The 24,468-nt window shown below is 40.0% G+C and overlaps 1 protein-coding gene across 1 annotated transcript in view; it reads left to right on the top strand.

Moving 5' to 3' along the window:
- Positions 1-24,193, top strand: part of sh2b3 (SH2B adaptor protein 3) — an 89,839-nt gene extending 65,646 nt beyond the window's left edge. The window contains 6 exon segments of the mRNA NM_001100247.1: positions 317-405; positions 8,301-8,395; positions 11,696-11,910; positions 12,804-12,975; positions 17,620-21,762; positions 23,536-24,193. Of these exon segments, the coding sequence (NP_001093717.1) occupies positions 317-405; positions 8,301-8,395; positions 11,696-11,910; positions 12,804-12,975; positions 17,620-17,930 (882 nt within the window). The 3' untranslated portion in view covers positions 17,931-21,762; positions 23,536-24,193.
- The last annotated feature ends 275 nt before the right edge of the window (positions 24,194-24,468 follow it).

Raw genomic sequence — 24,468 nt, 5'->3', positions numbered from 1 at the left:
CAACACAGTGCCTGTCAATACAGACACCAGAGCGGAATGAGCTGAGCAGCTGTTTCTAATTTCTAATTTTTAAAAATGATTTCCTTTTTCCCTGTAATAATAAAACTGTACCTTGTACTTGATCCCAAATTACGGAAAGATTCCCTATCCAGAAAACCCCAGGTCCCGAGCATTCTTTATTATAGGCCTCATACCTGTACAGGGGTAGCTACATGTGACTGAGTCTTGTGGTTCTCAGAGCCAAACTATAATTAACATCTTTTAATGTGGATAAATTAACTTCGGTTTTGGTGATAAATTTTCTCCTGTTTTTTAGGCAAACGCAACTGAAGTCATTTTTGAAGCGGGGGATGACCAGCAGTTGAATTCCTGGATATCTGAAATCAAAGAGTGCCTAAATTGTTGGTAAGCATTTTATTGCATCTGCTTATGTGTATGTAAATGCGAGAACAAATAAAGAATCCATGCAATGCACTTGCGAAAATAAATATGAAAAAAACAAAAAGGATTTATTTTCAAGTTTATATATTTTTATGTGTTTCCTGTTTATATCAGGTGTTCAGTGTGTGCTACCAAAAAGGTTTTAGTTCCTGTGCACATATTTAGTACTCAGCTGATTTAAGTTTTTACTGTTTGTATACCTTAATCCTGATCTGTGTATCTTGGGATGATATGTGGTCATATACTGTTTTAGTTTGGCTCACAGCTGTTTATAGAAGGAATGTATAACTGACTGGGTTTTGTATCCAGTCTACTTCCTTTCAGTTATATTTAAATTCAATTAAATACCTTTTGCAGTCTACCAAATCATTCTTCATTTTCTTACAAACATAGTCTGCCCATTAACTCACCATTATGTTTGAATATATTAACTGCCAAAAGTGACACACACTTTTATATGAAAAGCATATATAAATAACTTTTGGAATAATAGGGCTAATATATTCAGCCCCTTAAATCTTCCTGGTTTTACCTGCAAGATGTAGTAGATGTACTCTTGTAACCCCCCCTCCGTGATTTCCTGCTTGTGCACAAAGTACGTTATATCTCTTTCTTTTGGTTTTGCTCTTATCTGGTGCAAGTCTTGTTATAAGGTGGGCTGTAACGGACCAAATATTCAAACATTACACCTTTTCATCTCATATCAATTAGCTGAAAGAGCTCAGCAAAACCAACCAATTATTCTTTTTAACTTTCTGTTTGAACATATGTTCCGCAGGTATATTATTTAACAAAAAACTGGTACAATATTTATATTAACAGTGTATCCATTCTCAATGACGTTAGTCCAGAGATTTGCACCTGGACCTTACGTGCTATGTAAGTTCTCCAGTCCTACTTGTGGCACCTATATGGGCCTACCATTGAGATATTTTCCCTGGGACCACTGGTACCTTAAAGGGGGTCCCCAACCTTTATTTCTCCAAGGACCGGTTGCAAGATAAAAAAAACCTTCCACGGACCGGGGAGGGGGGGGGGGGGTTGCGCAGGAGCGGTCTTATCTTTCTTGCTAGCGCCGCATTCGTTTGTACCTTTCATTGAGAAGCGCGTTGGATTTCTGCCTCTCTGTGTTCGCCGTATTGGGTTCCCGGGGAACTGCGGCGGCCCAGTACCATGCAGTCCACGGCCCGGCACCGGGGACCCCTGCCTGAAAGGAGAACTGAAGCCTAACTAAATAATGTTGTACATTATGTTTTGGGCTTCTGTACCAGCCCAAGGCACCCACAGCCCTTTAGCAGGGAAGATCTGTGCTTCCAAATATGCCCTCCAGTAGCTCCCCATCTTCTTTTCTTCTTATCAGTTTATGTCCTGGACAGTTCTAACAGAATCCAAGATGGGGAGCTCCTGTGACAACTGCAAAGACCTGTATGATTACTATTATAGAGACCTATGTGATTACTATTATAAAGGTGCTTCTGGCTAGTGCAGTTAGTTTAGTATATAAAATATGACATTCCTAGTCTTATTTATTTTTAGGGTTTAGTTCTCCTTTAAATCAGATCTGATTCTGTATTTCTGGGCTATAAAATGTTGTACCAGATGATGGTAGTTGTAGTACACAATAGCTTACATGTTTACACAGTTCCAGTTAATGATTCCCTTGATAGAAAAAAAAAACACAATAGTGGGAAACAAATCACCCTGTTATTCATAGTGCACAGGGAAAAGCAAAACACCATGTCTAATAAATGTCTGTATTAGTTATACTGTTGAATTGAAATGTTTAGTGCAGAAGTGACTGCAGGGGGAGAAGAGTTGAGTCTGCTGCAGCAGCGGGGCAGTGGTAGAAGCATAAATAATAAAGGAGAACTATACTTTCTCAACAAAAGGGGATATGTAATAAAAGGCACCAAGTTTGCCCAGGAGCAATAATCCATAGCAACCCATCAACAGGTAAAATTTACTGGTCACCTGTTTAAAAACATCCTTTTACATCCCCATTCTCTTGAGCCACCATTTTGTGATGGGCTGTGTGCGCCCTCCGAGATCACCTGACAGGAAATAATGCAGCTCTAACTGTAACAGGAACACGTATGGGAGGAAAAGACAGATTCATTGGCTGATGGAGCCTAGCGTGTATGTGTGCCCTTGGTTTCTGTGTGAGTGCTATGGCTTTAAAAAGCCATAGTAGTTAACAAGACAGTATTTTATTACAGGATAATCCAGTGACACACAGTTTTTTTTTTTATAAAAAGGCTTTATACATATGAAACAGTTCAAATATATTTCTAGAAGCCTGCAATGTTCGTACAGTTTCTCTCACAGAGATTACACTACTGACAAATGCTTGTTCTGTATGTATAAGAGACATCACCTGCTTAAGGGAGGATTCTATGTGTTTGTGGTTGGTGAATTGGTGATAATCGCTGTTTCTGAAGCAGGAAGCCGAGGAAGTTCATGTTGACCTGTAAGGTTTGCATATAGTACAGCCTCCAGCACTTTGCTGAAAGGCTTTTCCTGTTATTGAAATACCAAGAACTCTGCTAGCTATTAATCAGAGTGTGATTTTTCAGTGCTTGACCTTCCCTAGCACCCTGATGCTTTCCTTACGTTTCCATGAATTACAAGCACATTTCCGGGCCGGCAGTAGCCTGGTGTGACTCCCTGTTCAGCAATGCTGATCTCAATAAAAGTGTATCCTGAGTCACTGCCTTTATCCTTACTCCTGGCATGCTCTTATATCTGCCCTGTAACACTACTGAAGATAGGACCACCCTATATATTGATTTTTCAGATTATTGTATTAAACATGTTATATTGGAACTGCATTAAAAGACTTGCTCAGCCTTAAAGCAATTTAACATCAACTTTTAGTATGGTGTAGGCAGCCAAATTCTAAGACACTTTGCAGTTGGAATCATTTTTTTTTTTATTTTGTGTGTGTGTTTTTTTCTTTCTTTTTAATAGTTATACTTTTTGGATTTGCAGCTCTCAGGCTCCATTTATAAACAGTTATCTGGTCACTAGGGGTTATTTACCCTAGCAACCAGGAAGCAGCTTTGCAGCTTAAAAAAAGCAGTAATCAAAAGGGAAGATGAATAGTAGAGGGCCTGAAAAAAATTAAGTTATAAAATTCAACTGAAGCTTCATATTCAGTCTTTTTGTTTTTTCGTTCCAGGGTCAGTGACCTCAACAGCCAAGACAACATTTTTATATGCACACTGAAAGAAGCCATAACAGGAAGGCTAATAATAATAATCATAATAATAATAAAAAAGCAATATACAAAGATCAAATGAAAAGTTGCTTAGAATAGGCCTATCTTTAAATAATATATTTAATATAAAGGTAAACTTTTTCATTTGGTGTTATATTAAGAGTAAAGCTGAATATATAATGAGTGTAATTTTTTAACTTTTTACTTTGCTAAATAATTATATGGAAACATATATAAACCAGTCATTTTTAGAATGCCATTCATTTTAGCAGTTTTTGTATGCAGTTTGGTACAAATCTCTAATAAAAAGTGCAGTGCTATGTGTTTGGCAGGGTTCCCAGGCAGATGCACCACATGAAATGCCTTGTAAACTGCTCAGTGCTTAACCCTGCTACTGCAGAACTACAGTGTAGTAGGAAACACAGACATCAAACATTAAGGGTTTTTGCTGAACACTGTTTCTGCAGGAGAATAAAGGGCCCCATGAGGTCCTGGCTTGTGTAAAACCATTATTTTCAGTATGCAGAAGTTGCCATCCTCCCCAGCATGTAAAGTCTCTAAAATGATGTTGCACTGGGGCCCAGTAACTTCTGCCTCTGAATTTGTGGGACAGGGCCCCTAACATTGAATAAGTCTCCACTGACTGTAGCAGCACAGGCTCTAAATATCATCATCAAAGGTGTTGTTGCTTGGTGTGCAGTATGTTAAGACACCAATATAATGGCAGACTTAGTTAATTTTGTTATAGCCCCCACCCCAGATTTTGTGTACTCTTTAAGGGAGTTTCTTCTGTTTTTGGTTCCTGGGTCAGTGACCCTGACAAATAATTAAATAATCAAACACTATAATGAACACCAGTTGAAAAGTAGTTTAGAATAGCTCTTCCTATATTGGTGCTTATTAACTTTTTTTAAAGGAGAATTAAAGTATAACTAAAGAAGTAGGGCAGAAATGTTGTACTTTATGTTTTGGATTTCTGTACCAGCCCAAAGTGACCACAGCCCTTTAGCAGGGAAGGTCTGTGCCCCCAAAGATGACCCAGTAGCTCCCCATCTTCTTTTCTGCTGCTTCCCTCCCTACGCATGCTCTGTGCTGCTGTCGGTTACTAAGCTTAGGGACCAACTCACAATATACTGCATCAATAGAGTATGAATGTAACCGTTAAAAGCTGATTAGTAATTTAGATTCACATTACATGACAGATCTAAAACCAGGGAAACTGCATCAAAATTGAATAATTAGCCCTGTAGTATCTGCTTATATGACAGACAAAAATCCTTGTTCTTATTTGCAACAACCCCTAAGCTCAGCATCTCAACAGCTGCTCAGACCACACTGAGCATGTGCATTGTCCCAGAGGGGGAGGGGGGGGACAGAATCCAAGATGGGGAGCTCCTGTGAATACTGTAACGACCTATATCATTACTACTATAGAGATGCTGAAACTTTAAGCCGGTCCAGTCAGTTTATAATATAAAATATGGCATTTACTGATTTTGGGAATCATGCAATTTTAATGGTTATTTTGTGTTATTAGAAGCACTTTTGTTGTGTTAAAGGGGTTTGTGGCATGGGTTAGGGACAATAGCCCATGGCTCCCAGTAAAATGTTTGTTTTTAATGTTGTACCAATATCTGGCAGTAAGAAGTTAATAACTAGCAGTCCAGTGTCCCAGTTTCCAGTGTTTGACAAATAAGCTTTGGTCAGTGACCCGAGGCTCAGTATTTCCAAGGTGATAACCACCTATTGGTGAGTGCTATAGCTAAATCAATTTTTGTTCAGGTATATTGCTTCTGGCTGTGACAATCAGTTCAATTGCTACAGTTTGCCCTTCAAAGACCCTGTCAGTCAGTAATTCCAGTGTATTTCAGGCAAGCAGCTAGATCCTTATAGCATTAGCCATAGAATGAGATTGCTAATAACATATTGCAACAGTGACCCAATGACATATTCTTTCTGATCCAATCAATATCTGACCATGCTCCGAACACACATCCACTAAGACAGTGCCACATTAGGGCAATGACTGACGGGACGATTTCAAGTATTTTGTTGGTTTGTGGGATGGAGACAGAATCTTCACCCAGTGGAATTAGAATTTGCTTGCAAGAGCCCCATGCTGTCAAGTGAAATACACATTTTACTCAAACATGTAGCACTGGGCATTTTCAAATCATAATTGCCTGGCACTTAGCAGATCATTTCCATCCACTTCAAATAGGGGTTGGTTTTGCTCCCAGAGCTACAAAACACTGAAATTGCCCTGAATACCTTTTGGCTACTGACTTTGTCAAAGTTGGCTGCAATGTGTACTTGTGTTTGGCTACCTTTTCTCTTTGCTACTGACCATGCATTTCTTAAAGGTTCACTAGCCAAAGAAAGTATACTGTAGTTTTCTTAGATTTTTACATTATTTTAACATGTTTTAACCAAGGCTTTTGAACTACAGTTTGTAGAGTATTTTTCTAAGGTTTAAAGACATACTGTCATGATTTTTTCTAAACCTTCTTTTTCACTGTTACATAGCTAATAATTAACGCTACCATTTGAAATTTTATTCTTCAGCCAACAAATTTATTTTTTTTAGCTGTAATATTGGTGTGTAGGTGCCATCTCAGTGCATTGTGCCTGAGTCTGAGCTTTCAGAAGGAGCCAGAGCTACACATTAGAACTGCTTTCAGGTAAACTATTGTTTCTCCTACTCCCATGTAACTGGAGGGGTCCCAAGCCGGACTTGGAGTGCTATTCTGATATCTACTGGGAGCTGCTATCTTGCTCCCTTCCAATTGTTCTGCTGGGAGGGGGTGATATCACTCCAACTTGCAGCTCAGCAGTAAAGTGTGACTGAAGTTTATCTGAGTACAAGTCACCCTGGGAAATGAAGAATATGCCTAGCCCCATGTGATATTTCAAAATTAAAAAAAAAAAATCTGTGTTTTGAAAAAATGTTTTCCCTTGACAGTATTCCTTTAAATATTCATCTAAATCACTTTTATCACCCATAAGCCAAAATCATGAATTATCAAAGTCACCATGGTGATGCAAAACCCCTTTAAAAAAAAAAAAAGTATAGCTTTTTATTTTTTATTTTATTTATTTGTGCATTTTCCATTTGTTTTGCCCCCAAACCCAGAATGGGAACTTTGATTCATAGGAAGCTCTTATTTTGCTGAAGATGTTGGCATCTGTGTTTTGGATTATCTGAGGAGCTGCAGTCATGACAGCTCATGTAACAGGCTGGAGTATATTTTATACATATGTATTGAATTTGAGGATGGTAATGATTTCATAGCATGATTTTTAATCACAATAGTTTGTTGTGTTACAACGGTGTTATCCAGACCAAGCTTCTTATTGCTCAGTCAAGATGTTTAATAGAGACACAGAGACATGTCAATTGTTAAGAACAAGGCTTTCTTTCATGATTTCTGCCTTGAAATACCAATTTCACAAGTCCGCATGATGCACAAGCCCTGTTGTGTTTAGTGCCATGTGATCAGTTCTTTGTAGCTGGTAGGAAGGAAAATGCACCCTATATATTCATAAGATTTATTTTCCATTCCTGTTAAACAGACAGTAAGAGCGCATAGGTTGTTGTAGGCACAGAACACCCCTTTTCTGTATATCTACATTTATTACCATTTTTATTCATTACCATCTTGACTATGTTGTTATTAAAAGGCAGAGCCTTCAGACTCAGCCCAGAACAATATCCAATTTGTACTGAGAACATCTAGCTTCAGCCCACAGAATTTCATAGCTCCACCTTGAGCATTTCTGCAATGAATACGTTGTTCAAGACATAAAGTGAAACAAACTCTTGAAATATTGTCAGCACTCAATTCTTCATGTGCAGTTACCCCTTGGGCCATCACAATAGATGATACATAGTTTCTCCATGCAGTGATATTTGTGCCCTGTGTGTATAGTCCTCATGTTTGACTGGGAGCATTGTATTATTCAGATGGCAGTCCCTCCTAGCAGTTAAACTTCCAATAACCCTGACACTGCTATAGTATAGCTCTTTGAAAGTTATCTAGCTAGCTGTAATTTATTTTTGGAGGCATTTTTAAAGTATACTATTGTAGTATTGTCTTATTGCTAACTTAGTCTTGGTGGTTTGTTTCAGGCTGCTGAAAAACAGAATTGGTCCAGGAGAAAGAATTCTAGGGAATATACTGTTAGTTTTGGCATCATAATGTTATTGATGTGACAGGCACATAGTGCTGTATATTGGAGGCATATTATCTGTGCATTTTTACATCTGCATCATTTTTTTTATTCCTAAATAGTAACCCAGTCATGTGTTACCCTGCCGTTCAGGATCCACAGTATGCTAATTAGCATTCAGAAAGGGTTACATTTTAGGGGGGATTTTTTTTTCGCCACACGCGCCAACTTTTGACCCTTCCCAATCCCAATTAGCATATGCTAATCATCAGGGTGGGTTCGGGGGTTATAATAACTAGTCTCTAAATTGTTCCCTTTTATTATCTATGCTTATAAACACTACTTAAATTGTGCAAGGAAGCTCCATCTGTAGCCCTGTATATTACTTGACTGGGGGGAGGGGGGGTTTATGATGAGTTATGTGGTAATGCTCTAGATGGATTAAAATATTCCATTTCTGTTTCATCCACAGGTCGGATGAGACTGAAGGAGAGACACAGCTACCCTCTAACTCAGACACAGCCAACCAGAGTCCCAGCAGTGGCAGTACTGACTCCATTACACAAGGTTTGTTCTGTTTGCTTGTCAATATATCACGCCATATTTTAAATATATCCCGTGTATAGACAAAGACTGCTTTATGTATGATATTTTATTGAAATAACATTTATGCACATGTCAGGCCTTTGATTTGCTAATTCCTAACAAAAATTTAAATATTTGTCTAACGAAGCCCCTGTCCTCAGGGATCAATCAAAATTTATAAACCAGGATTGTTGAACTTGGCAGCAGGGGCTTTATTTTTTGCAACCGCATGAAGAAGAGATGATCATATACTCTTTGAATATATTATAATCGCTCATCCTTGGCATTTCCACCAGTTTTGCCATGGTATGTTGCTCAGTGCTTGAAGAGTGGACACCAGAATGCTGCAGCGGTGTTCAAAAGTCAACTGATTAAAACTCTTTTATATTCATAGTCATTTATAGAAGTAAGAATTTGATCTACCCCCCATGTATTTTTTCTCATTTTATCAGACAGCTGTCATTTAAGAATGTTGGTATATGTAGTCCAACAATGACTGATTTCCCTTTTGTTTGCATAGGCAGACAGAAAGATGAGCAGTCTTGGAGAAAATGTGGTAACAATTTTAGTAAAGCAGGTTTCACCCAGATTCCTTGAAGTATAGGAGAGCAGTAAGGAGACTGTAAAAGAGGGTCATAAGATTGGGGTCATGGCAAAAACGGTACATATTGGCTGAACCGGAAGGTCGGCTATTTTGACTGTACGCATAGCAAGTTGGATTGTAAAATAATGGCTGATACCTGTTTTTTCAGAAATTGGCAGAAAGAGACCAAAGACTCTTTATACTAATGCGATTATAAGGGAAATGAACTTTACCACCATGTCCAATTGGAATCTTATTCATTATTATTAGAATATGTCTGATATGATGATAATAACTGATAATTGTCTCTGTGTATTTTAGCAGAGGCAATTTTCGGTATTGTAGCTGTGACAAGTAACTGCTACTAAGTACTCTGTGTGTCTTCTCCCTTAGGCTAAGGACCCACGGAGTGAGTTAGTTGCCTGCGATAGATCGCTGCTACCGCGGGCGACTAACCACTCTGAAATGCCTTTCCACCTATTAACATACATCATCACATGTAGGGTAAAGATAGTTAGCCTTGCTAAGGGTTATGGCTCACATGACATTTATACCCTCAGAAAACTATCACTAACAGTCATAATGTCTTTTATAGCCTGTCATTGCTTTCCATTGAAAACAATGGACTGTCGTAAACACTAGCAGTGACAACCAGGCACCTTTAAGTAACCCAGAGCCAGTGTTTATGAGTTATTATCTGTCATATGCTGAGTGTTTCCCATTTGTTTAATAGGGAGCAGTCACATGCAATTAGAGGTGACACTGTGGTTCTCCTTGAGGACCCTGTGGGTATGGTATGTACCATAGGCCTTACAATCACATGTGCACACCCTAGCTTGTGAATTGACAATACTCCTGGTGCTCAGCTCTTAAAGTAGACCTGAATTCATACTTAAGAGTGATTCACCTTTAAGTTAATTTTTAGTATGTTAAAGAATGCCCCATTCCTAGCAACTTTGCAATTGGTTTTATTATTTATTTTTTATATATTTTTTTTAATTATTTGCCTTTCTCTTCTGGCTCTTTCTAGCTTTCAAAAACTATTGTTCTGTAAGGCTCCAATTTTATTATTATTGTTACTTTTTATTACTTATCTTTCTATGCAGGCCCTCTACTATTCATATTCCCATCTCTTAGTGAAACCACTGTCTGTTTGCTAGGTTAAATAAGTCCCTAGCAAGCAGATAGCTGCTAAAATACAAATGGAGAGCTGCTGAACAATTTTTGGACAGGACAATACAACACTTTTTTTCTAAACACAATTGTCTGCTTTTAAAGTTTATCTGTTTGTCAGTCCTTTTAAATCCAGACACTGAATTGTTTTCCAGGTTAAAGCATAAACGTATATGGGCCCCTATGTTGATAAATGCATGATACCTGCATAGTTCTGTCCTGTAGTTGTCTGTAGCTGAAGAAGGGGGTTACCCTGAGCCATTTGCTTTGATCTCAATACATTTCACAAAGTTGTGATTGTAGTTCTGTCCTGGCCTGATATGTTCTTTGATCAGTATCCCCTATCATTCAGAAAAGACATAGTTATAGCCATGTGTAAATGGCCTCACCCAAGATCTGCTCGGAAACTCATTATAGCAGTACATATCCTGCGCATTCCAGCCCTGAAATCCAGCCTTCCCTGTTGCACAGTGTTTAATGTGACAAACCAAAATCCGAATTACCCCTCCAACTGTGTACACTCTTCTTCTTCCAACTGCAAATACTCCATGCACGTACTGGAAAAGAAATCTCATAAGGATATGTTATCCTAACAGAGAACTTTGAATGTTTACCTTGGCAAATTTAATGCTGTTGCAGCCAGTGTGATATTTATATTTTGGTTCTGTGTTGAGTAATATTTATGGATCAGAAACTAGATGGGGAAAAGGAAAACTCTACCAGGAATGCTGATTTTCATTCTCACCTTCATAACCCCTATTCACTTCTATTCTGATTCAATGTTACAGTGGTTTTGCCTCACTTCCTCTTTGTTCTGCTTGTTACTAATCTATATCTCCATCACTATGTCATTACAGCACTGACTTGAGGAAGAGAGAGATTCTCTCAAAATTGTTTGTCCAAACATATCGCTGTATGGCATATGAGTGCCCTACCTTCATAGTCAGTGTCCTGGGTCTAAATCTGACTCCAGAGACTTGTTTGCCAGAAGTCTCACAAATTTAACATTGGAATCAAACCAAGCTTCCAATACCCAGCACTTTAACCAACTGGGCCAATTTATTTCTACTGAGTAAAGAAAGGAATGAAAGTATGCTTTAAAGTAGGTCTTGGATTAAAACCCAGATAATAAACTTGTAACCATACATTTTGGCTAGAGAAGCCATGCTGTAGTCTTTTACTGCAAAGACTGAACAGTACATTGTTAAGGTATTTAGGAGCCCATTTTTAGAAAATGGGCAGGCAGAGGAGGGGGCGCTTTTTTGGTGGCAGAATTGACCTGACATGTGTGCCAAGGGGAATTACATAACTGGAGGGATGGCATGGGAGACAGTAATTTAACTTGCAAATACAGCATTTGAGTTTTCAGCATTATATTGTAGGAGAGATCAGCTCGTGAAAGGTTGAAGATATCCAGATTTATGTTATGTATTGACTTCAATGTTTATCTAACTCACTGTGCTCACAATCAACTACCATTATATCACAAAGAGTGATTTTTTTTTTTTGTTCTTATTTCTCCCCAGGAGCTTCTGTCTTTGTGCCACCTGAGCAATGCTGCCACAAAACTGATCATTTTCTGGCTTCCTCACCCTGGTTCCATGGGCCCATCTCACGGGTCAAAGCTGCTCAGCTTGTCCAGTCCCAGGGAGTTGAAGGGCACGGTGTCTTCCTTGTGAGACAGAGTGAAACAAGAAGAGGGGAATATGTTCTTACATTTAATTTTCAAGGAAGGGCAAAGGTAAGGATCTTACTCTACAATATAATAGTGGAAAAAATAGTTTGAAATTCATAAAATATTAAAATCTGCTCATCTGGCATAGAGTGACATGAGAAAACTAATGCTATGTAGCATTGCATATAAGCTTTCACTGTGAGAAGCTGTGCACAGGGTCATGTTGGTTTTTTTGGCTTAAGTGAATGCAAAAATTTTGTAAGCTTCTGTCTCCTCCAACTGGACTGGCACGGATACCGGTCACTTAACAAAAGCCAATTGGAATAGATACGGGTAAGATTTACAGATTTATAATGCTGTTAGCCTCCTTTCTGTTCCTAAATGAAACTGCTTAAATGAGGAAGTGCTAGCAGGAACTGTGAGGCCTCAGGATGAGGATATTGCTGCCAAAGCACCACCCACGCACAGAAAGTGTCTAGAAGGAAGCAGCAAAGGGACAGTTGGGGTTACCTACAACCAGTGTGGGCTTTCTGTCTAACTATTGTTGGTGTCTTTATTCTTAGTTTTCTGTGTAAAGTTACAATTCTTCAATTGTAAAGTTGGAGCAAAAAAGTATTTTTAAGTACTACTTGCTATTTCTGCAAAACTGACTTAATACACATGTGCAATTAAGGGCATGTGCCTGTACCTGAGCCTATTCCTTTCATTTCGGGCACAGGTAGGAGTGCATGGTGCGTATTTTCGGCAAGAGTTTTTCGGCTTGCCAAAAATATATGCCATACACATGGCGTGGCATTAGCCTGATACTCTTCTAAAAATTTTATAGAAATGAAAAAGTGAGTGCATATTTTTGTGGTGAGCTTTAATCTCACATTTTGCTAAACCTGTACCTAAGTTTGAAGCAACAACTAGGAACATGTACCTGATCTTGTAACAATGCACAATTCGTTTCTTTACAGCACTTGCGCCTAACCCTTACAGAGAGAGGTCAGTGCCATGTACAGCATCTCCGTTTCCGGTCTGTGTTGGAAATGCTTCAGTACTTCCGATTACAGCCAATTCCACTGGAGTGTGGAGCAGCGTGTGACGTGAAGTTGTCTGGTTACGTGGTAGCAGGTGTCCAGCCACATGGTAAGCATTTAGCATTATTTAGTTCTGCCCATGTTTACCCCGTTGCACAACTACAACTTTTGTTTTATGGCCATGTGGGTTCCTAGCTAGCTATGCAAGAGATACATACAGTAAACTATATATACCATATAGATTTTAGTATCACAACAGCCTTGGATATTATGTTTGTTCAAGAAGTTATCCAAGCTTCCCTTAAGGGTAATGTCCCATGAAGAGAATAGCTGTCCACTATTGATCTCTGCTACTGTGGGCAACTGGTCTCTCCAAAAAGCTTTTCAACTGGCAACAAAGGGAATCTTCGGTGAAAAGGCCTATGCATTGCGCGTCTTCAAAAAAATGATGCATTGGCCTTTCCACTGGTGATTCCTGTTGTTGCCAGTGGAAAAGCATTTCGAGATAGTCGCCCACAGCAGCAGTGATCTATCAGGGGCAACGAATCTCTTTATGGGACATTACCCTAAAGGCATTAACAGAATCTGCCATCACAACATCACTTGGAAGGGCATTCCACAACCTCACTGCCCTCTCTGTGAAAAGAAAAATGAAATTTCTGTTCCTCTGATCTAAAGGAGTGGCCTCTGGTGCACTGATTGTTTTTATGGGAAAAAAAACCCTATCTGTCTATAATCCCCTCTAATGTACTTGTACAGAGTATTTATGTCCCCTCACAAGTGCCTTTTTTCCAGAGAAAACAACCCCAACATTGAAAGTCTAACCTCATAATGGTGCTGTAAACAAAGCTGGGCTGGGAGGTTGGTTGTGTGTGATATTTAGTTTCTCAGGGCAGGGGGAGTTACGGGGCATGGAACTTTATGTCCTTTGTTTATCTAGTACAAGAATGGGACCTGTTAATTCAGAATCCTCAGTACCTGGGGTTTTCCGGATAAGGGATCTCCATACTTACAGGTCTATTAAAAATAATTTAAACATTAACTAAACCCAATAGGATTATTTTGCCTCCAATAGGAATTTATTATATCTTAGGTAGGATCAAGTACAAGTACAACTGTTTTCATATTATGGCAAAAAAGAAAATAACTTTTAAAAATTAGAATTATTTGATTAAAATGAACTCTATGGAAGATTACCTTGCCGTAATTTCTAAATAACTGGTTTCCACATAACGGATCCCATACCTGTATTAAAAGCAGTTGGCCAAACCTTGGGATGTCCTTTTTCTGTTTAATAAACAAAGAAGGGAACTGTACAGTTATTGCAAAAGAAAAAAAAAAAACATTATTCCCGTTGTGTGTTTTTATCAGGGAATTTATAGTAATGACCATAGAGTTATTAGCTTTCCAAGGAAGCCACACACAGTGTACACCTATTTTTTGTAACTTCTGTCAAATGATGCTGCCCTTTAGACACACGGTGATGTATGGGGATTTGTCCCATGCACTGTTTGTGTAGGCCACGATGTACACTGCGTCAGTAACCATGTAGGGCCTTCTGTCATTTTCCTTGTCTCAGTAGAGGTAAATTTACAGTAGTAGCATTAGTATTCTAGGTTATGTTGATATTGAGACAAACCAAAATATATACTGCATCTCAATAAGTAATAATGCTGATTTACTTCCATAACAAGCATGAAGGACACATTCAGTAGTCACAAAAAGCCATAAAGTCACAGTTATATGTTACCACATGATAACACACTTGTTTCTGTGGTACATAGCATGCCTGTGCCAGGCTCTGATCACAAACGAATACCCAACTGTGAATGGAATCATAGAAATGCTCTTCAATGAATGTCTGTCTTGGTGCTGTAAGGCTGTGCACCCAGAGAGCATTCTGTGTTATTACTTCACCTTATTTTTTGCCAGCTCCACTAAATGAATTAGCAGTGACAATTTGTTTGTTTAATACCTTAGTGGACTGGATTTAAGGTCATGTAGTTGAAGTGGAACTCCGAGGGTGAGCCGACTAAAGATGTGGTTTCAGTTACTGTCCTACAGCTCCAGCTAGTGGCTGTCATCTATTATAGCAAAAGGGTAACAAGTTGTGCATATCAGCAGTAACTGGCAGCTAGAAAGAGACTCAATATACATAGACATATATATTTGTATACCTGTGTAGGAAGTTGTATGGAAAATGCAAAACCAAAAATAAAGGCACAAAATGACCAATAGTAAGCAAAACACAGCCCCAGACCCTCAGCATGAGGTGCAGAAAGCAACAAGCACCATGTGCATATAGGCGCCAAGGAAACTCCACAGAGGTCAAATATTTTACAAGTAAAAACTATTCAAAGTTATAAAACATCTCCAAAGGCCCTACGTGTTTCATGCCCTAAGGACACTTAAATGTGAGCCACAGGAAGTAAACATTTATAGAAGATGCAAGCAATCAAAAACAACTTAGAAAAAAAGTTAGAAAAAATATATAGGATATACTCTTAAAGAGACAGTGTCTGTCCTATTACATAATGTACAATACTTACAAAAAATGTAAAAAACACAGAAAAGCAAACCAAACCTTTATAAAAGACTCATGGGAGGGTACAGACAGATAATAAATATATAAGTAAAGTAAATATACTTCTTATTCACATTCAAGTATAAACATAAATAGTACACATGGTTTACCCCAGAGTTCCAGACAGATATTAACCTAACAATAACATGAGACATCAAACTCTGCGTTCATACCTACTGGCAAGTTACGAGTTGTATGCACGCATCTGACCTGCAACAATGAACTGTTTGAACTTAGCAAACACTCTTTTGGCAAGGTTATCTGATTGTCAAGTCACACCACATAAGAGCCAAGCACTGCCTTCATAGTCCTATACATGCCAACCTGCCAAACAACAGCTGTAGGCTGCCAGTGGTTGAGAATAGCCAAGTTAAGTGAATATTGGTCTGGATAATGATTCCATACTGAATTATTTGCTGGGTGTGTGTTAAGATTGAGTTTGATTTTGGGCTGGTACCTTTCCATAACCCAACATTGGAGTACATGTGGAGCTATGGAATCTGCTGTAATCTGATTGATCAGTTATGTCCAAATTCAGCCTGTGTATGGTGAAAGGGGCATGACTCTGCCTTATTAGAACTTAGTGCAAGATAAGCATAAGGGAGGGAGGAACTTTTGCGATACAGCAATGTATTTGCATCCCAGCAGACTACTAGACCAGCCTGTAGCATAAACACAAGGACATGTTGAAATCTTGCAGCTCTGAATGGAACTGGGTATTATAGATTATAGCTTTTTGCTAATGAGGCCTATTGGTGGGGGCAGAAAGTAAGATGTCAGTGAGGGCTGCCATGCCATTACTAACTTCACCTCTTCAGAAGCCACATGATCACACCTGCAAATCAGAGCGCATTGCCAGCAAATGTAGCTCTATATTACTATTCTGCACTTCAATGTTATCAAATCATACAGTGTTCTCATTTGCCAGCCCTGAATTAAGGTTGTATGTAATGTTTGCAAACTTAAAAATTCTTGTTTTAAGCCACAGATTTGTGTGGGGGCATTACTGAGCTTCCAGGGCGGCCAGCCAGGAACAGAGCAGTGTATGCAAAGGGCACAGCTGTGCGTTGCTTGTTCCTAACTAACGGCTGCGCTCACTATTCTCTCACTTGAATCGGTTCATTGATAAAGATCTGTCACATGATCTCATAACATTTTCCATCCAGTAGTCTTCTTCAAGAAAATATAGCAGAGAATGGGGTACATTTGTCCAAAGTAAAATACACATTTTGGCTTTAAATGCAGAATAAATATTGTCTTATTGTAAATTATTAACTAAAGAATGTGGGGGGGAATGTCTAATGCAAGAGATGTTTCAGATGGTCTCTTTTTGATTGCAGTGTACAATATTAACTGCCCTTATGTCATAACCTGCCTAAAAAAGAAAAGCTTTAGATGTATGTACTTGATGCTTTATCTGTTGTAAAGCTCCTATGGCTTTAAAGGAGCAGTGACACTAATGAACGTGTATTAAAGTAATTCATACATTATGTACGATTTCCCTGCACTGGTAACACTGGGGTGTTTGCTTCAGAAACCCTACTATTGGTTATATAAATACCCTGCTAGGGGGCAGCCATTTAATCTGGAAAAAAGGAGAAATGGCACAGGTTACAGAGCAGATAACAGATAAAATATCATTGTAGTCTACAGAACTTATCTGTTATCTGCTGTGTAACCTGTGTAACCTGTAACCTGTGTATTTTCTCTTTTTTCCCAGCTTGTAATTTTAAAGGGATACTGTCATGATTTTATGGTGTAGCATTGCTGGTAAAGCATTGCTGTAATTATTTTAAAACATTTTCATTTTTTGGTGTTACTGTTCCTTTAAATCCCTACATGTAATTTAGTATGTGCTAAATGTATTGTTTAGAGCTGCTTGTTACATTCCTCTGTAAAGCGGCACCTTGCATTGAATGTCTCTAAACATTCCGTACTTCCTTTCCCATTAATGGAAGCCTTGCATGTCTGCTCTTGGCATCCCGACTACCTTTTGTGCCTTTGGGCACGTGCAGTCTGTAGGACTGGGATAAGCTCAGTGTGGAAGGAAGAACACAATGTGAGCAGTTTATTTTCATGCAGTGATCTTGTCATTGGTATTAAAATTAATCTTTTTAAGTCTTGCTAATAATTATAGACTCTCACAGGATTTTTTTTTCTTTCTTACAGAGCTGGGCACATCAGTCTGTACTTCATTACTGTTCCCATTGGCCATTCAGCACTCAAGTTCAGAGCGCAGTGTCTCCCAATTCCCTTCCCCAAGTCCACTGAGACATCAGTATACAGAGGATTTCCACCACTTTTCTTTCCCAGAGCAGATCTTCCACCGCGTGCCGCCGCCCGAGGAACTGAACCGGAGTTTCTTGAGGAGTGAGGCTAGTGGGGCACAATCTAGCGCTCACAGAGAGTCGGACTATGAGCTGGATTCTCCATCCCGGAGCCGGATGCGAGCAATAGACAATCCTTACACTCCCTTATGACAGTGGGGCTTTGTTGGAGGAATATGGAACCGGCACATTTACTTCCTATAAACAGATCACCAGAGCCTATTTGTTGATCAAACCAAGAATGTAACTTTTTAAATTTTTTCATGGGTTAAATTGTAAGCCCTCATTGGGTGTTAATCTATTAGGCCTGTTAAAGGGCCCCTGCTTTCTGCTGCCTGTGCTGGCTTGTGCTGGCCCCTGATGCAGTGAAAGGTTAGTTTTAATAAGCTTTTTGTTTACAAGGTGTAATCATATCTTGATGAAGTCTTCCACGCTCAGAAGGTACCTGCAGATGTAACTTGGGCTGCTTCCAAGCACCTACTCGTTGTGTAGACAGGCCTGCAGCAATGTAGATGTTACAGCACAACTAACATTTTATCTTGCCCTCTATGGCTGGGCTTACCAATTGTATTTCTCTAATTCGACACTGCACCAGTGTGTGCAATAAGCATTAATTTCATCCTTTATGCACTGCAGAGCTTTCTATCACCGTCCCATGTGCCTTGTACTTCAGCATTAACATCTGAAGTGACTGACATTCAACCCCACAGGGTGTAAAGAACTTTTTATTATACAAATGATTTAATAACAATTATATAACCAAGTTACCTCTAGGCTTCTGTTTGAAAATATGCTCCTTTTATGCTGCTGGTTAGTACTGCTGGGTCAGTTCCCTGCCGCCAGTCTGGTACTGCTGGGCCAGTTACCTGCCGCCAGTCTGGTACTGCTGGGCCAGTTACCTGCCGCCAGTCTGGTACTGCTGGGCCAGTTACCTGCCGCCAGTCTGGTACTGCTGGGCCAGTTACCTACCGCCAGTCTGGTAAGTGCAGTGGCCGTTGTGAGAAAAGGCTTGTTCTACTAAACGGACTTCATCTCCTAGTAATGCAGCTGGTCATGCAAACAACATGGCTGCCACTATTAAGCCCAAACTTCTTGGTTCGGGCAGGTTTAAAAATTTAGTCGGATCGGGGACATGGCCCCCAAACGACTGCGCATATACCAGTCATTCTAATTCGAATAAGCCTGATATCGTCCACCCGTAGGTCGCCCCCTTTAGGCTTTGTTCTGGCTAGGCATGTAACAGCAGCCTATCAGCTATCACCAAGATGTTTATTTTAATTGTTCGTCTTGCAACCAATCACTGCATGGTTGCTATGGGTTACTACCCAGGTGCACTTGTTCCTCTGTGGGACAAATGAAACCATTTATTAAAAAAACAACAACAATTTTTAGCTCAGTAGTGTCCCAAACTGATATCAGATTTTATCTTTTGCAATATAATTGGAATAATATGATTGGTAATCATGGACAGAGGAAATACCATGCAATAGCAGCATATTGAAAGTGATTACATTGGATTAGGCAGTTGATTTGTGTTCATGCAGTATCAGTGTATGGTTAGGTCAGGACCAGCTGCATTAAATGTGTTGCTATAAGCCCCCAGTGTGAGAGTCTGAGCAGATGGGTTTATACTCCAGTGCCTTGCGTGGTAGAGAGGTAACAAATGGCTTGCTCTTTATATTCCCAGGGAACTGTAACACATTGAATCCATATGAAAAATTTTAAAAATTCTACCTAGAATGCAAACTGGATCTGCATTGCATCTCAGAGGAAAACGTATGACTGGTATGAGGATGGCTAAACGAGAACTAGTACCACCAGAGGGTGCTCCTCTATCCTGACTGCATATTAGTAGGTTGAGAGCTCAGTATTAGTATTAAATCTGTACAAAAGTAATGAAATGAGCCCCGTGAATGCTGCAAAGACACAAGGCATTTGCATTATTTTGTAATATGTTTCATCTTTTAAACAGTGTGGCCCCATAGCTGCTACTTGTTGAGGGTTATGGGAGCTCAACTAAATGGCTGCTATTTCTACTCTCTTGCTTTTTCTCTTTGGTCTTAAATATGTCCATTTCACTTTACAGAGCTGCTTGTTCTGGCCTTGCACCTCCAACTGCCCTGTTACCTGGCGATGGTTTCCTCATGCTGTTGCACAAGTGTCTAGCTATTTACACTGGTTTTCCTAATAAGCAAACAGCCTATTGGGTGTTTGCACCACCTGTGAGCCTGCCATGATAGCTGCATGGTTGAGAAAAATGGGCATGAGTTAGTATCACTGTAAAATGCAGGCACCATCCAGGTCCAGTGACAGGCCAGAGTTTTAGGTGGTACTGTCTGTTTGAGTTTCATCTGCTGTTCTGTGGCACCGAGCCTCGGATGAACATGTCCCCCCTTCTGCAAACAATGTTATTTTTGTTTGTTTTGGCTTCAAAATGGTAATCGGAAATAGAAGGAACCGCACACATTTCTGAGAGGTTTTCTTGGCAGCGTCAGTATGAAATCCAGCTGTGCTAATGAAAATAGATCATGTGAAAAACTAATAGCCAGTCAGTTCTCTTACATAGTTAAGTTGGGTTAAAAAAGTCCATAAAGTTCAACCTTTGTAAGCAATCTCAGCATACACATAGACCCATACCGACCTATCTATCCACTCACATACAGACCCATACTGACCTATCTATCCACTCACATACAGACCCACACTGACCTATCTATCCACTCACATACAGACCCACACTGACCTATCTATCCACTCACATACAGACCCATACTGACCTATCTATCCACTCACATACAGACCCATACTGACCTATCTATCCACTCACATACAGACCCATACTGGCCTATCTATCCACTCACACACAGACCCATACTGACCTATCTATCCACTCACACACAGACCCATACTGACCTATCTATCCACTCACATACAGACCCATACTGACCTATCTATCCACTCACATACAGACCCATACTGACCTATCTATCCACTCACATACAGACCCATACTGACCTATCTATCCACTCACACACAGACCCATACTGACCTATCTATACTCTCACATACAGACCCACACTGACCTATCTATACACTCACATACAGACACATACTGACCTATCTATACACTCACATACAGACCCATACTAACCTATCTATATACTCACATACAGACCCATACTGACCTATCTATACACTCACATACAGACCCATACTGACCTATCTATACACTCACATACAGACCCATACTAACCTATCTATATACTCACATACAGACCCATACTGACCTATCTATCCACTCACATACAGACCCATACTGACCTATCTATCCACTCACATACAGACCCATACTGACCTATCTATACACTCACATACAGACCCATACTGACCTATCTATCCACTCACATACGGACCCATACTGACCTATCTATACACTCACATACAGACCCACACTGACCTATCTATCCACTCACATACGGACCCATACCGACCTATCTGTACACTCACATACAGACCCATACCGACCTATCTGTACACTCACATACAGACCCATACTGACCTATCTATACACTCACATACAGACCCACACTGACCTATCTATACACTCACATACGGACCCATACCGACCTATCTGTACACTCACATACAGACCCATACCGACCTATCTGTACACTCACATACAGACCCATACTGACCTATCTATACACTCACATACATAAACCCATACTGACCTATCTATCCACTCACATACAGACCCATACTGACCTATCTATACACTCACATACAGACCCATACTGACCTATCTATACACTCACATACAGACCCATACTGGCCTATCTATACACTCACATACAGACCCATACTGACCTATCTATACACTCACATACAGACCCATACTGACCTATCTATCCACTCACATACAGACCCATACTGACCTATCTATACACTCACATACATACCCATACTGACCTATCTATCCACTCACATACAGACCCATACTGACCTATCTATACACTCACATACAGACCCATACTGACCTATCTATACACTCACATACAGACCCATACTGACCTATCTATACACTCACATACAGACCCATACTGACCTATCTATACACTCACATACAGACCAATACCGACCTATCTGTACACTCACATACAGACCCATACTGGCCTATCTATACACTCACATACATAAACCCATACTGACCTGTCTATACATTCGCATACATAAATCATAAATACCAATATCAATACTGACTGTAGATATTAGTATCACAATAGCCTTGGATACTAAGCTTGTTCAAGAACTCATCCAGGCCCCTCCTAAAGGCATTAAAGCACTAAGGGCATTCCATAGCCTCACTGCCCTCACCGTGAAAATACACCTATGCCTCTGGCCTGCCAATGTTAAACAGTTGCTGGCAGATAAAACACTACAGTATTGAAATATATAAATATATATATATATAAATATTGTTCCCTTTCCCTTTGGGTGGAGGGAAACCTCCATCCAAACAAAGCCCTCAGTTTACCCTCTTTGCTCCCCCAACACCAGAATAACCTGCTGATTTGCAGCCTGTGCCCCGCCATTAGTTCATGAACACAAATCCCATTGAGCCAATGTTGAGCTGTCAGAGTAATCTGTCCGCCACAGCAGGGTGCCACTTCCATTTACAAATACCAAGCCTGGTTTCCAAATCCAGATGTGTAAAGAAGGCACAATCTCTCTCTTCTATAGTCTGTAAGGGATGTGCTAGGAGATATAGCCAGTGAGACTACAAAGGCTGGCTTGGGCCGTGTCACACAATGCTGGGAAGTCTTGGGCAGGCTCAGAGCAGTTGGTGGCTGCGAGGTGAATCACAAGCAGCCAATAGCACTTATCTGACAGGAAGGCCCAAAGCCATTGCGCTTACTGAATGTTCCCTATTTGTAATGTATCACTTTATTCTTAGCACAAGACATTAGCATAGCCAAGCAAGGTGTTTGTTACCTCTCTACCAGTGTCTCACCAGGATTGGTAAGTTTGTGTACCTGGTTTTGGTTTTACTGTAATGATACTTTACAAATAAATGATGCAGATTTAGGATAATTTCAGCCTTTGCCATCTTGCCTTCAGTAATTTTCTCATGTATTTGAAGAGAAGGGGGGGGGGGTAACAATACCTGTAGCAGTCCCTTAGCACTCTAACATTAGGGCTTGCAAATGGCACCTCTGCTCACACGGAAGCCCTAAGAGGGGCCATGTAGTATCTGTAAGGGGCACTGCAGTTGCTGGCGGGATATTCCTGTATTGCAAGGTATTCCCTGTTAGCCATAAGCCTAAAGTGGCACAGACTGACCCCAATCACTGGCAGCAGTGTTAAAAGGGAGATGGTGATACAATGTCATAAACATTACATGTGGGTTCTTTGACTGCTGTGCATTAAACTAGTGAGCGCAGAAGATAAAGCATAGTGTGTTCAAAAGTGCTAAATGGGTTTCTAACCAGGACTTGCCTTTCTTCCAAAGGAGCATTCCTTTGCATTCTATGACTGGGTGCCGCCATATTGTTTTACTATTGCCCACAGATCACAACAGATTTATCAAAATGTGAGTTTAGAGCCAATACATAAAAACTCACACATGTTTTGTTCATCCCTATGGGATTTTTAGAAGTGTATTTATTAATGGGTGAAAAGTTAATACTCATCATTTCTAAAAATCCCATAGGAATGCACAGAACATGGGTGAGTTTTTATGTATTGGCTCTAAACTCACATTTTGATAAATCTGCCCCTTACTGTTTAGGTCAAAACAAGTGAAAGTTATACCCCATTTTCATCGGAAGTTGTATTTCTGCTCCAATATCAGTCAGCATTGTTATTTTGGGAAAGGCGGTTCTGTGCATTTCGGAGGTTGCGCCATTTCATTCCGTGTCACTGTTGCTAATGCTATGGGGGGGTCACCGTTATCTGGTCGTCAGCAATAGCTCAGCATCAACATGGAAATCTAGTATTTGCTGACACCAGGTTCTAAGCTGTGATGCTCTTTCTGCCACGTTGGCATGGAGTGCCCTTGCTACGGCAGCAGGAATGTTCCATGCCATATTGATTCCCAAACTCCCTGACACCAAAGCTTCCCTGGTACCAGAGTGCCTTGGAACCCTCCCGCTGGCAGCTATGGGCTGAGGAAATAAAGCCGGGGGAAAGCACCTTAATCATATCAAGTCTTACAGTATGTTATATGTATGATAAGTAAATGGAAATATAGGCATTCCGCAGATTATCTATATTTTTATGTACTGTACAAGTAACTTATTTTTAAATAGTGTATTTTGCTACACTGATGTACAGATCTGCTGTTAAATAAGTTGTTTTACTTGCTTTATCTTCAAGTATTTTTGCCATCTGTATAGAAATTAAAATCACTGATATTACCTTGTGGTGTATTTCCTGGTACTCTTTGGTGTGGCACGTGGGGACACCTGGTTAGTCTGCTGTAGGGCTGCAATAAGCACTGGATTAAGAGACATTCTAGAGCAGTGATCCCCAACCAGTGGATCCTGAGCAACATGTTGCTCCGAGTGGAGGCAAGTTTTGGTTGCATAACAAATAGGTGTACTGCAGGCTAGCAGTGGCACCCCCAAAGAACTTTTTTCATGCTTGTGTGGCTCATGAGTAAAATAGGTTGGGGATCCCTGCTGTGAGGTAC

This window comes from Xenopus tropicalis, chromosome 1 (assembly GCF_000004195.4).
Source record: "Xenopus tropicalis strain Nigerian chromosome 1, UCB_Xtro_10.0, whole genome shotgun sequence".
Taxonomy (NCBI): Eukaryota; Metazoa; Chordata; class Amphibia; order Anura; family Pipidae; genus Xenopus; species Xenopus tropicalis.
This window is presented reverse-complemented; position numbering and strand designations above follow the sequence as displayed.